We start from the raw sequence: 13,568 nt of genomic DNA, 5'->3' as shown, positions 1-13,568 counted from the left end.
GAGAGATTGTGTGTGCAGGAAAAAATGCATATGTAATGATAAAGGAGAATGTGAAAAGGGCACAGTGCCCAGGGAAATACCAGGAGCGTGGATACAGAAAACAAGAGACAAAATCTCTACTGCTCCCATCTGTGTGTTCATTGATCAGAGCATGTTCAAATAATTCTGGGCTTGAGGGCACCTTTCTAGAGTGACGAAGACCGATAGGAAACCTCATGACACTCCTCTGTGGGAGCCAGTGAATGCATCCTCCCCCAGAGACAAAGCTCTGCAGCCTTGGAGAGTAATTTGGTGTTAGCAGATTAATTAAGTCATTTTCTGTGGTTAAATTTGCAGATGAATATTAAATCTCAGGCTGGGCCTCCCATCTAATAACCCAGTGGAGGTTGTCAGGATAACACTTTGTTCCTGAAACATTTAGAAATACGTGTATTGTATATTTAATGAGACTGTGATATTTATTCATGACAGGAAGAAGTCTTCCAGACAGGAAGACTTTACTCATGTGATAGTTCAGGGTCTGACACCTAGAGCTGTGCTGAATGCCCCCTCTAAAGTTGCTTATTATCACCAAGTTGTTGTATGCCTGGCACCAACGCCGAATTTGTCAAAGTTACTCATGTCACTGAAAGGCCATGGAGTTTGCTCCTGGGTTCAAATTCTGGCTCCATTATTTGCTAATGGTGGGCATGGGTAAATAACTGAACTTCAGTGCGACTCAGTTTCCTATACATAACATGAAAATAATAATGACTGCAACTCTAAGCTGTGTTGAGGATGAAAACTTTCCATAGTACATACAGTTTTATGTAAAATGCTTAGTGTATAGTACCTGCCACACGTTGGTTCTCAGTGTATACTATGTGTCCTCCTCCATGGTTATCATGTGACCAGAGTTTCCCACTTTCTCTTTAAGCTTTGATGTGGAAAATGGCCCTTCCCCAGGTCGGAGTCCACTGGATCCCCAGGCCAGCTCTTCCGCTGGGCTGGTACTTCACGCCACCTTTCCTGGGCACAGCCAGCGCAGAGAGTCATTTCTCTACAGATCAGACAGCGACTATGACTTGTCACCAAAGGCGATGTCGAGAAACTCTTCTCTTCCAAGCGAGCAGTAAGTACAAGCTCTGTCTGGCTTCCAGTTTCACATTTACCTCATCTCTACCCAGGTCACAGTGGCAGCAACAACAATTCCCCATTAATCTATGGTAAGGATGAAGGAAGAAAATGAATATGAGCAGGGGTGACATGATGACCATTTTAAGGACATTAATGCTCTATAGCATGCGGAATATGTAGCTGGGGTCTCCAAGGGTTTTGGAAAACCTAGACACAGTGTTTACTTTACATCTTTTACTGATACCTTAAAAAAATGATTTTGCTTCATTTCCTGAACTGTTGAGTCATTTACGGCATGAGAACCTTAACACTTTTTATACATCACACTTGAAATTTCAGCTGCATGTGCAGTTTTCATGAGGCTCCAGCAAAGAGGAAAAATGATGATTGGTTATATGCATGCTGTCTCAGTGGCCTTTGCTTGGTGATTTTAATAAGATGTCATTCAGACACATGCCTGTGTCCCTTCTCTGAAACCTTAACACAATGCCCACTCATTGCCTGGCTCCTTGGTGAGACACAACACACTCCACCGCCCTGTAAAGCACTGCTGATATTTTTGTTTTGCCGCTATTAATTGTAAATCTCTAAATTTTATTTAAAGAACAAGATCTAGGTTGTGTCACCCATTTATTAAATTTCCAAAACCAAATAAAATTGGATTCTGGAATTCATGCCTTAAAAGGTTTCTGGGCACAGATACAATTGTTTTTATATTATACGTCATAAAAGTATCAGTAGCTCCCTAAAGTCTCCAGTTTGGAAAATTCCACTCTGTTCTCTTCTGCTATTGGAAGGGAAGTCAAAAATTTCACCCTCTGGTGAAAGGGGGAATTTTGAAGCTACCAGCAAAAAAATATTCCTCGAGGCATTTCTGCCAGCACATTTTAATAGACGCACCCCTGCCCTAAAATATCTCAATCATTGTGTGGGCCCAAATTCATTTTTCAGTCATTTGGCAAAATTTACTGATTCTCTCCTTTGTGCCACACATTGTGTCAATCTCTGGTGATAAAAGACAAACAAAACAGTGTAAAAATCACAGATGAGTTAAAAGCATATCTCATTCTCAAAAAATGTGCATGCTGTCAGGGAGGTTACAGCTAAATAAGAAAGATAAGAGGAACACATACATACAAACATAACAGAGTGAAAGGAAATAACGTTTAATGAGCACTTCCCATGGAGCCGAGCTCATGTTCTTATGTTATCTCTGTTAATCTGTCAGGTAGGTGTCTTTATTATCCCCACTCCATAGATGATGAAACTGGGACTCTGAGAGATTGAGAAACTTGCCCCTATCCCATGACTGTGTATCATGCTGTGTCCCATGATGTGGCTAAGCCTGACCATATTAAAAACTTTTGGAATCTTTCCATCCATGTTCTTCAAATTGCAAAGTGGCATCTCTACCACTAGGTAGAAAACAAATGACTGCAGAGTAGAGGTGTCCAAGGCTGCAGGAGAGGTAGGTAGCCAGCAACTTTGCTGTAGATCTTGTAGAACCCAAGGCATTTCTGACAAAAGTTTGAATGGGGGTCTTTGAATGCAAAGATATTGGGAATTCTTTCCTTCACCAAGATAAACACCTTTCTAGGCTTCATCATGGAAGACCGTAGGTCATGTGGTGAGCTCAAAGTAATTAGAGCTTAATTCACCTAGTATTTTACAGGTGAAAGATTAGCTTTGAAATCTTGTCATTCCCCAAAAACTAATTCCCTGGCTAAGAGCTCTCCAGACTCAAGCCAAACGGCAGGAAGAATCTCAAGGTCATTCAGAGTCGCCCCAGAAAACTCTACTGCACTTCCAGATTAAATCTTGTGTTTCATTATTTGGAATCAAAAGGTTGTAGAAATGTTAAATTTGAAGAGACCTTAAAGATCACAATCCAACTGAATCTACGGCAGTCAAAAAAGAGGTGTAGTTCTAAATGACACCGCATCCAGCATCCCTGTTACTGGTAGTTTACTGTCCTTTCAATTTTACTGGCCAGTAAAATTCCCCACCACCCGCCCCACCCCCTGCCCCCAGTAACTTTAGAACCTAAATTTTCCAACTTTAAATTTAGGCAAGTAAAAATTATATATGTAAATTATTTAATATCATTCTCACTTTTTAAAGATAAGGACTTAGATAAAAAGTAGTATGGGCACAATTTCATAATCAAAAGCAGCCTTTCCCAAGAAAACAAGGTTGGCAACATAATACCACCCTATCAAAAATACTGATAACAGGATATGTTAAAATCTTTGTGTGAATGAAAATAGCACAAGATTTTGTTTTCCAAATATTTCAGTACCACAGAAGAAAACTTTTATATATTTGTCAGTTTTGGAATTATATTTCACAACACGCTGAGAAGTAGAGTTTGAATAATACTAAGCTTCTAGTAATTTAGTTTTAAGTTGGCAAATCCAGTTTCACATAAATATCTGAATCTGAACTAAAGTAATGCTCTTAAAGCTATTTCATATGATTATTAACTCTTTAAGATGAATTGAAACAGAGGAACAGCAGCTCCCCACACTTCCCGCCCCTTTTCTTGCCTTCTACCCATAGATCCAGGAAGCAAGAAGGGTGCTAATAGACCAAGAGTCTAGATGTGAAGGCCACTGGGTGGGGGCTGCCGGATGTTCCCTGCTCACAGACCTCATACCCAGCACAGAGCTGTCATGAATTTTTTATGAATGGTGGAAAACTTCGCATAATTCTACTGCATTAAATCCTAGTAATAAAGGAAACACTAGCTTTTAAAATTTTCTCATCTGAATTTTTTCAGAAGAGTAACAGAAAATTATAGTCAGGGGAGAGTGAGTGAAAAGATATTAAGAGTAAAAATGTGAACAAGAAAAATTAAAAGTGGCTTTAACTTTGAGCAACAAAGGAGAGGATCAGAATAAGGCTTTATAGTGAAGTAAAGCAAGATCACCATTGGGTCCCAAAAGGCAATTTCAGATGCTTTCCTAGATGTGGCAATAGTTTGCTGGTTTCTGTTCAGTTCCTGTGTTGTAGTCATCCCAAACGTAATGCCTTCGTATACTGAGGTACAGATTGCCTCATGGGAACATAAAGTACTGGAAACTAGTAAGGCCAGTTTTACTGCTGAAAACTGTGGCAGGAACCACCATGGACAGAATGGAGTTTTGATTATCCACCTGCAAAGCCACAGGAAAGGAAACTCCATGTTTTTTTCATTTGGTCATCCCATTTTGCAAAGCCTTACACAGACAAGAAGCTTTTGAAAGCCACCATTTACGTGTGGACTAAGTAGTCTCTAGAGAGAGCCTACTCATTTTCAAGGGAAATGAGACCTAAGAACCAAGAGGAAAAGCAGAAATAATAATCCACTTAAATTTAAAACCTGTTTATTGATGGACTAGCAAAAAGTGCAGTGTGGTTTCTAAGACTTGAGTTAGACTTACAGCATCACACTTACTAGCACCATGGCTTTTAAGACATTGAATCTCTTTTACTGTCTCTAAATTATCTGTAAGTAAAAGCTCACATTTATTGAGTATTTTCTGTAGGCTTTCTGTTAAAATACTTTACATATGTTAATTCATTTAATCTCCATATCCCCAATGTGGTAGGTACTATAACTTTCTTGTTTTAATGATGAGGATATTAGGGCACAGAGAAGTTAAGTGACTTCTCCAATAAATGGGAACAAGACGAACCCAAGAAGTCTAAGTGGTAAACTATATGGATATCCAGTATGTAAACAGACTCTAAATGAGGCTGAAAAATACAAAATAACGCTATCAATTTCTGTTCTGCCTACCTTTCCAGCTGTTAGGAGGATCATATTCATTCTCTCTTTCAATAAATACATAAATTTAGGAACTTTGTGAACAAATAAGACAGTTTCTGTGTCTTCAAGGGTACGGAAACATTAGTAAGTCAATAGGCAATTTTAGCAGTTTCAGATAAGGGCAGGCATAGAGAGCTATGCACTGGTTTGAAAGGTCTGGCCAGGCAGGAAAGCAGCCTACTCTGAGGAGGTTACAGCTCAGCTAGAGGAGTCAGGCAGGCAGAGGAAGTGCAGGAGAGGCCAGGTGCTAACTAATCCTCCAGTTAGTGTGGGAGCATTTTGGAGAACCACAGCTCAGTGTGGTTGATCCAGAGGATATGAGAGGATGAGGAAGTGGTGAAAAACGAGACTGGAAAAGTGAGCAGGAACCTCATCATGAAGGGCCTATGTTAAGGAATTGGCCTTTATGTTGCAAGTGGAGAGTTACTAAGCAGATAAACATATAATGCAACATTTTAAAAAATAGCTCTGATTGCAGTATAGAAAATGGTTTAAAGGGTAGGGAAGCTTAAAGGCTAGTACTCAAACCTACAGAGCCAAATAGGAGGCTGCCATGATATTCATGTAAAAGAGGATGGGGATTTATATTACAGATGATCTAGTGAGCAGTTAGTACATATTTGCAAGTCAGGATCAGCAGGAGTTAGTGTTTAATTGAAGGATAAGGAAGAGGGAGGTTTCAGGCTTGGTCGAGAAGATAGGTGGTTGCACTATTTCCTGGGATCAGGAGCATTCTCTTACTACATGAAATAATGTACATGAAAGTGCTTTGTAAACTGTAAATATAACAAAAATATGAGTCCTCTTGATTGCAATGGACAGACATGAATTAAGATTAAAGAAGCTCTCATCAGCTGGAAATACAGACATGCAACCCTTTAATTATGGATGCCCTTCAACTTACAATGTCCCAAAAAGCCCATCCTAAGTTGAAAATATTGTAAGTTGAAAATGCATTTAACACACCTAACCTACCAAACATTACAGCTTAACCTAACCTACCTTAAATGTGCTCAGAAAACTTACATTAGTGTACAGTTGGGCAAATCATCCAAAGCAAAGCCTATTTTATAATAAAGTGTTCAATATCTCATGTAATTGAATAGTGTACTGAAAGTGAAAAACAGAAAGGTTGTATGGGTACTCAAAGTATAGTTTCTGCTGAATGCATATGGCTTTTGCGCCATTGTGAACTCAAAAATTGTAAATTGGGCAGGGCGTGGTGACCTGTAATCCCAGCACTTTGGGAGGCTAAGGTGGGTGGATCGCTTGAGTTTGAGACCAGCCTGGACAACATGGCGAAGCCCTGTCTCTACAAAAAAATACAAAAAATTAGCTAGGAGTAGTGGTGCGTGCTTGTGGTCCCAGCTCCTCAGGAGGCTGAGATAGCAGGATCACTTGAGCCAGAGAGGTGGAGGTTGCAATAAGCTAAGATTGTGCCACTGCACTCCAGTCTAGGTAATAGAGTGAGACTCTGTCTCCAAAAAAAAAAAATAAATAAATAAAATAAGTAAAATAATCGTTAAGTTGAGGACCATCCATATAAAAATAATGATACCTACTGGTATTGATAATAACTATAACTCAATAACTAATCTGCTTTTATGTGCTAAGCACTGTTATCAAGAGTTGTACATATGTAATAATTAATTTAATTTTCACAGAACCCTGTTTGACAGGTAAAAATGTTGAGACATGGAGAGGTTGCCTAATGTCGCATAGCTAGTAATAATGCAGCTGAGAAACAAACCAATTCACTTTGGCTCCAAAATCTGTGCTGTTAACCACTATAGTATATATCTCTCTATATGACAGACAAAAATTAAGGAAATTACAAGTTAATTTCTGTGTGTAGTGAGAAAACAGAGAAAGGTGGAATGAATTAATAAAATTCAGAGTGTGGCAGTGAAAGGCAGTATTTCTGCTTTCTAGAAAATCATTTTATTGTTTAGAGCAGACCTACATACACTCAATTCTATGACTCAGTACTAAGACTGGAGTGCTCATTTCCAGTTATTCTACAAATTTGTAATGTGCTGGCTTTGTCACTAGATGTTGCTCTTGCAATGCAATGATTCTGAATATCTGGACTTGCTCCTGAGAGGCATTGCCTTCTCCAGGGGTTTGGGAAAGTAAGAAGTGTATCAGTTTTCATAATCAATCAAATGTTTTATAATTTCTATGCCATTTGATTCTTAACTAGTGATTTATCAAATTATGATTTTTAAAAATTTATAATAGTTCCATAAATAATCTGGTTGCACTCTAAGAGAAGTTTTTTGTTTTGTTTTGTTTCTTTTCTGTTACTTTCTATAAATTATCTGATAGATTCTCTAACAGCACTTTTCTAACATACAGCATTAGCTTTGGCAGCTCAAATTGTTTAAGGGAACCAATGCTGGGGATCTGTAAAATCCATTTTTTGCTTCTGAATGTTCTGTTCTCCTAAACTTCAAAACTTCCATAATGATAAAGTCATGTTGACATTATGCCCTATTAATGTTTCTTTATCTCCCTTTAATCTTTGGATTGTACAGTTTTAATAACTCCTCCAACTCATTCAACAGTACATCAGCTCAAGGTACCACCTATGCATGAGATTTACTTATATTATTTAGCTTTTATTAGATACTAGACTCTGGAAATCCGGGAGTCATAGAAGATGCGCTTAAATCTAAATCCGTTATCTTGTCCCAAATTCATCCTGTTGTCTTATGAACAATGTGAACTTCACATCAGAAATCAGAACACTTCACTTGACTAGCCTAAAAAAAAGAAAGAAAGAAGAAAAGCAAGAAAGAAGGAAAGAAAAGAATCAGAACAAACCACAAGATCTTCACCCATCTCAAAGTTCATCTTGGGGAAAAAAGGCTGGAAAGGGTCAGTTTCTGATACAGTTCACCACACTCCATTTATCACAACTGCTCCTGTCTTGATTATTTTTTCTTTTTTGTATCTCTCCAAGAACCCTGAGGCTCTTCCTTTGGCTCCCTATTTATATGTACCCCCACCTCATGGGGCCACTTCCTGCCATGGCCTTAACTATCCCTACTTTTGTAGGAAACCCCTAAATCTATAGCTCGAATTCCCATATCTCAGTCTTCCTGCTCGATGTCTCCACCCGGATATAAATCAGTACCTTTAAGTTCAACATGTACCTTAAAAACTCAGTGACTACCTTAAACTCCCCCAACAGGAGGGGAAACTCCTCATTTCCTTATTTCTACTCATGGCTTCACTGTTTTCTCAGATATCCATTTTTTAAATTGAAAATTATATTTCTTTATGACCCCTTATCCAATTAAATGTCAAGTTCTGCAAAACCTCTGGGCTCTCTTCAAGTTGTCTCATTCTGTCCCTTTCTTGGCATTACCTATTGGTTCTCATCAGAATGGGTGCAATTTCTAACTATTCTTTCCAGGTCTGTCCCCTCTCCAATCTATCCCTCCACATCCAAGGCATTTTACTTTCTAAAACACTTTTCTGTTGGCCCATCTCACTTTCCATCTCACTAAAAACCTTCACTGGCTCCTTTCTCTCTCCTCTCTCTTTTTCTTTTCTGTTCTCTTTTCTTTTCTTTTCTTTCTTTCTTTTTTTCTTTTCTTTTTTTCTCTTTCTTTCTCTTTCTTTCTTTTTGAGACAAAGTGTCACTCTTATTGCCCAGGCTGGAGTGCAATGGTGCGATCATGGCTCACTGCAACCTCTGCCTCCTGGGTTCAAGCAATTCTCCTGCCTCAGCCTCCCAAGTAGCTAGGATTACAGGCATGTACCACCACACCCAGCTAATTTTGTATTTTTTTTAGTAGAGACAGGGTTCCTCCATGTTGATCAGACTGGTCTCGAACTCCCAACCTCAGGTGATCCACCTGCCTCGGCCTCCCAAAGTGCTGGGATTACAGGCATAAGCCACCACGCCCAGCCTGGGTCATTTCTTTCTATGGAGTTAAGTACTGACTCTATAATCTTTGTCTGGACTGTCCATAATATGAGCGTGGGAGGCCTTCTATCCTTATTCTCTACAAATGTCTATAGCTAATATGCTCTGCTCCACCCAAATAGCCATCAAACATCTTAATAAGCGTGTTCAGTATTTTCCCATTTCAATGCCTTTGTTCCTGCCATTTCTCTTCATTGGCAGCATCTACCATCCCTGACTTTTTAAATCCTTCAAAGTTCATCTGAAACACTGCTCACTCAATCAAGACTTTCCTACTTTCTCTAACCTGTAATTATCATGTTTCCTTTGGACTTCATGAAGTATACCCATTGTTTTTAATTCTCATTCTGTATTAAAATGTCTATTACAGTTTTTAAAATATTTTTTGTTTCCCCTACTTTGTTTCAGTTTTGGAGATCATGGATATTTTGTATGATTTGATATGTCAACTATGCAGCAAGTCATAAAATAGGAAGCATAGGCTGGGTGTAGTGGTTTACACCTGTAACTCCAGCACTTGGGAGGCCAAAGTGGGCCGATTGCTTGAGCCCAGGGCTTGAGAGCAGCCTGGGCAACATGGCAAAACTCTGCCTCTACAGAAAAATACAAAAATAAATAAATAAAATAGCTGTGTGTGGTGTTGTGTGCCTGTAGTCCCAGCTACTCCAGAGTCTGAGGTGGGAGGATTGCTTGAGCCTGGAGGCAGAAGTTGCAGTGAGCTGAGATCACTCCACTACACTCCAGCCTGGGTGACAAAGCTAGACCCTGTCTCAAAACAAAACAAAATAATGACAACAACAGCAAAAATGAAGCATAGTGTTTAAAAGCACAGATTTTTGAAACCAAACAGTCTAAATTCTTACATTTGGAATCAGTCTCAGTTCTTCTACTTACTAGATATGTGCTAGTTAACTGCTCTGTGGATCGATGTCATTTATATAATAGCAATATTAAGAGTACCTGACACACAGCCCTGTTACAATAATTAAATGAGATAATACATGTAAACTGCTTACCACAAGGCCTGGCAGACAACAGTAGTGACACAAATAATGCTTACTCCTTGTCAGTATTCTTTTTATTGTCACTGTACAAAGTGGGCACAGAAGACACTTGCCAGATTAAATTGAAGTTTGGAGGTTTCTAGCTGAAGAAAAAGGTGGAAATAAAAGTATCATATTAAATAAGATGTCAAGTTAAAAGCCTATGACAGAGGAGAGGCCCAAATGGATGCATGTGTTGTTCAACTCTGGAGCCCCAGGCCTCGTGTGGTGCCTGGTACAGGGCACATGATTAATAATTATTGGTTGCACTAATGTAGTTAACAAAGAAGGTGCCATATTTGTGTGACAATGATGAGGACAGGGAAGGTAGGCCAGACACTGAGGGAAGTTCACTGTTACTAATTTCTGTGCTGCTATGATGATTCACACTGTAATAGCAAAGTGGCCTGATTTTGTGACTGTAGCTCAAACCAACATGTCTTCTAGTACCTTCAATAGAGAGTTTGCTGAATGTGGGTTTAAGTAGATTTCTCAAAGCATGTGCCAGAGAGACAGTGTGCACTTCTGAAAACACATTTTTGACTCTTCCTAAATACAGATTTACATAACACTAGGTACAGCTTAATCTGTTCTTTGGGACAAAATGGAGTGACAATGGTATGATTATGGCAGGTTCAGCCATACACTCCTATTAAAAGCTTTTCCTTAGGTACTTTAAGAAAAAGTTATATTACAAACAAAAAGTAATGGGATTCCCAGACAGAAATCTGTGTTTAAATGGCATTAAAGCTGTGGTTCGAATCAACAAAAGCCAGGAAATCCAAAGTTAACCTTTATCCAGACTGTTATACCAGTTTTTCCAACTGTGTGTGTCCCTGTGAGCAGCCCTCCCTTTGAATTTCCTGGCTCTGGCAACCAAAATCCACAAGTCGCTTTGAATTACAGTACTCTGGATCTGTTATTTAATGGGAATATATCCTGAGGATATATGCTTACTTGCAAATGCTTTTATGTGTAGTCACTGTAAATTCAGGAGTCATGAATCTAGTACTAATTTTTTCCTTTCAAGCTCTTGGAATACCCTTTCGTGCCAAATTGTGAGTCCTGTCTTATATCCAGGTAGAAGAACTTGTATAACATTTGTGTTGTTAACACTGATAAAATTTAATATTATAGCTTATATGTCACAGTTATAATTCAAGTAAATTTCTAAAGGTTCTTTTTTTCTCTTTTCACCAGACACGGCGATGACTTGATTGTAACTCCTTTTGCCCAGGTATGTATTATGCTGGCCCTGGCTTGCTTTCACTGTCGCTGGTTTCTAAGTCTGAACCTGGCCATTTGTCTTCTTTTGTCCTTAACCATTTAAAACATTTTTCTTCTAGGTCCTTGCCAGCTTGCGAAGTGTGAGAAACAACTTCACTATACTGACAAACCTTCATGGTACATCTAACAAGTAAGGACTGACTTTTTTGTGGAGTTTGAATCCCTAACATAAAGGCAAAAAATATTGAGCAGCATTTAAAAAAATACAACTATTACATGGAAAATTGTCCTCTAAGCTAAGTTAATATACACAATAAAATTTGAAAACAGGATGGAGCACCATAGTATTTTAGAACTCATACAACACTAAAAGTAACCTAGTCTGGGTCTTATTCGTCTTTGTACCCATAAGACTCAGTACCAAGTAGGAATTCACAAATGAAAGAACAAAAGGAAGATTTAATTTTCGTTGACTTTTACATTTACTACTTTGACAAGTAACTGCCATAAATTCTATTAAAATTCTTTTTGAATAAGTTATTAATGAATTCAGATATTCAAACTTAAAATTAAATGTAGCAAAAAGTTCAAGTTCAATTTGCCTAATTTTTGATTGTCTATAAACAAGTTCATGCAGTTTAATGAATAAGCGTGGGATTATCTTCTCCTCCACCTTCAATTAATTATATGATCTTGGCATTTAAATTAATGTTGCTGATCCTTGATCTCCGTATCTGTAAAATGAAGGGTTTGAACTTTATATTCCTTGCAGTAACACTTTCTCCAAAATCATTTCAAATCTATGAGCTTAAGCTAAGTTCTATTCGGTTCACTCTTCTGCATGTTTTAAAACAGTATCACAAAGGTCAGAGAGTCATAGAACCCGTGATCCTGGAATGAGAGGACTGGAGGAGGCCTTTGAGACCATTGATTCTCTTGTTTAGGAGAAACCTAAGCTCTCAAGAATCCAGTGACTTGCTAACAACCCCCTCCCCCCGCATAAGTTAGAGACACATCAGGGCCAAAACCTACATCTAATTTTTCAGCCAGTGTTCACTACAGAGTATCCTATATCTCCAGTCTTTGTGAAATTATTTTTCAGTCCTTTACTTTGCTTTCATACAAATTTTCATAGAATAGTTTCATTAAAAGTGGGAGTAAACCCTGCTTTGAATGTTTGCTTTTTCTTTCACTGTTTTATGACTAGGCTTTCTTGTGAGATGACTCTGTATACTCTGATCAAACTTCCATGTGAGTGATCTTTCTCACATGTTGTATGACTGTGTCACCCTCCAGCTTGAGGCATTTCAGTGGTCCAGTGTTATCATTAAGATAAAGTTTAAATGCTGGTGCTTGGCACTCAAGACAAATTAATTTGATTGATAGTTGCTTGGGTTTATATGTAGTGCAATGTATATGAAATCTAGAGGCTTGTCTCAGCCTCTTTTGGGTAGAACTCCATTTATTTATTTATTTATTTATTTACTTATCTATTTATCCATCCAACTAGTATTTATTTAGTACATACCATCCATTCATACATGGATATATGCATTTAACAAATAACTACTGGGCACCCCCATCAGTACCAGGCACTGGTAATATAATAGTGACCAGAGCAGACAAGTCCTCTCCTCTTTTAGGGCTTACATTCTAATACAAAATGCTGTAGGATGCAGTGTAAACAATCAGACCAGGTCTCTAGCCACATGGAATTATGTTCAATAATCATGGTCTGTTGTTCTCTGCATACTCTCTTCTCTATCCTAATTATGGACTTACTGTTCTTTCTTCCTAAAATGTCTGTTTCCACTTGCCAGTGTCTGCTTGGCCAAATCCTGATTGTCTATGTCCCATCTCTAGTATCACCTTCACTGAGATGCTTTCCCTGACCTCACCAAACCTGGCTGAGTGGCCCTCATTTGGATCCAGAGTACTCTGAAAACTTTATCACTATCTTTATGGATCTCTACCCACCACTAGACTGTGTGCCCTTTAGGAGTAAGAATTGGGTTTAGTTTTTCTTGAATTCCCAAGAATAGCAGAATGCCTGACATACAGTTTGTGCTTCATAAAAATTCATCACATATATGAACTTCTGAATAAATAATTGTTGGAGGAAAGACCACCAATTATTTAGAAAATTATATTTGCAGGATTGATTCCTTCTCTACGTTTTTTTCTTTGTAGAATATGGCCTCTGGCTTCATAGCTCATTTCTACCCCCTCGAAAATGATGCACTTGGGCAAGCTAATTACTCTCTCTATATCTCAGTTTTCTAATGTGTAAAATAGGGTTGTTATGAGGATTAAATGAATTGATATTTGCAAAGCACTTAAAACAGCATCTTGCACAAAGTAAGTGCTCAATAAATGTGAGCTATTATAATGGATCGTTACATTTCTCTTGCTGAATCCAGAAGTGGTGTAACAC

General features: G+C 38.4%; 1 protein-coding gene across 3 annotated transcripts in view; it reads left to right on the top strand.

Moving 5' to 3' along the window:
• The window catches only part of PDE4B (phosphodiesterase 4B), a 582,717-nt gene that overhangs the window by 455,009 nt on the left and 114,140 nt on the right, over positions 1-13,568 (top strand). For all 3 annotated transcript variants that reach the window (XM_003806942.5, XM_003806943.5, XM_003806941.5), the window contains 3 exons: positions 917-1,111; positions 11,108-11,144; positions 11,254-11,324. In XM_003806942.5, the coding sequence (XP_003806990.1) occupies positions 917-1,111; positions 11,108-11,144; positions 11,254-11,324 (303 nt within the window). The remainder of the gene's footprint in view (positions 1-916; positions 1,112-11,107; positions 11,145-11,253; positions 11,325-13,568) is intronic.

This window comes from Pan paniscus, chromosome 1 (assembly GCF_029289425.2).
Source record: "Pan paniscus chromosome 1, NHGRI_mPanPan1-v2.0_pri, whole genome shotgun sequence".
Classification (NCBI taxonomy): Eukaryota; Metazoa; Chordata; class Mammalia; order Primates; family Hominidae; genus Pan; species Pan paniscus.
The sequence above is the reverse complement of the archived record's forward strand: the minus strand, read 5'-3'. Positions and strand labels throughout refer to the sequence as shown.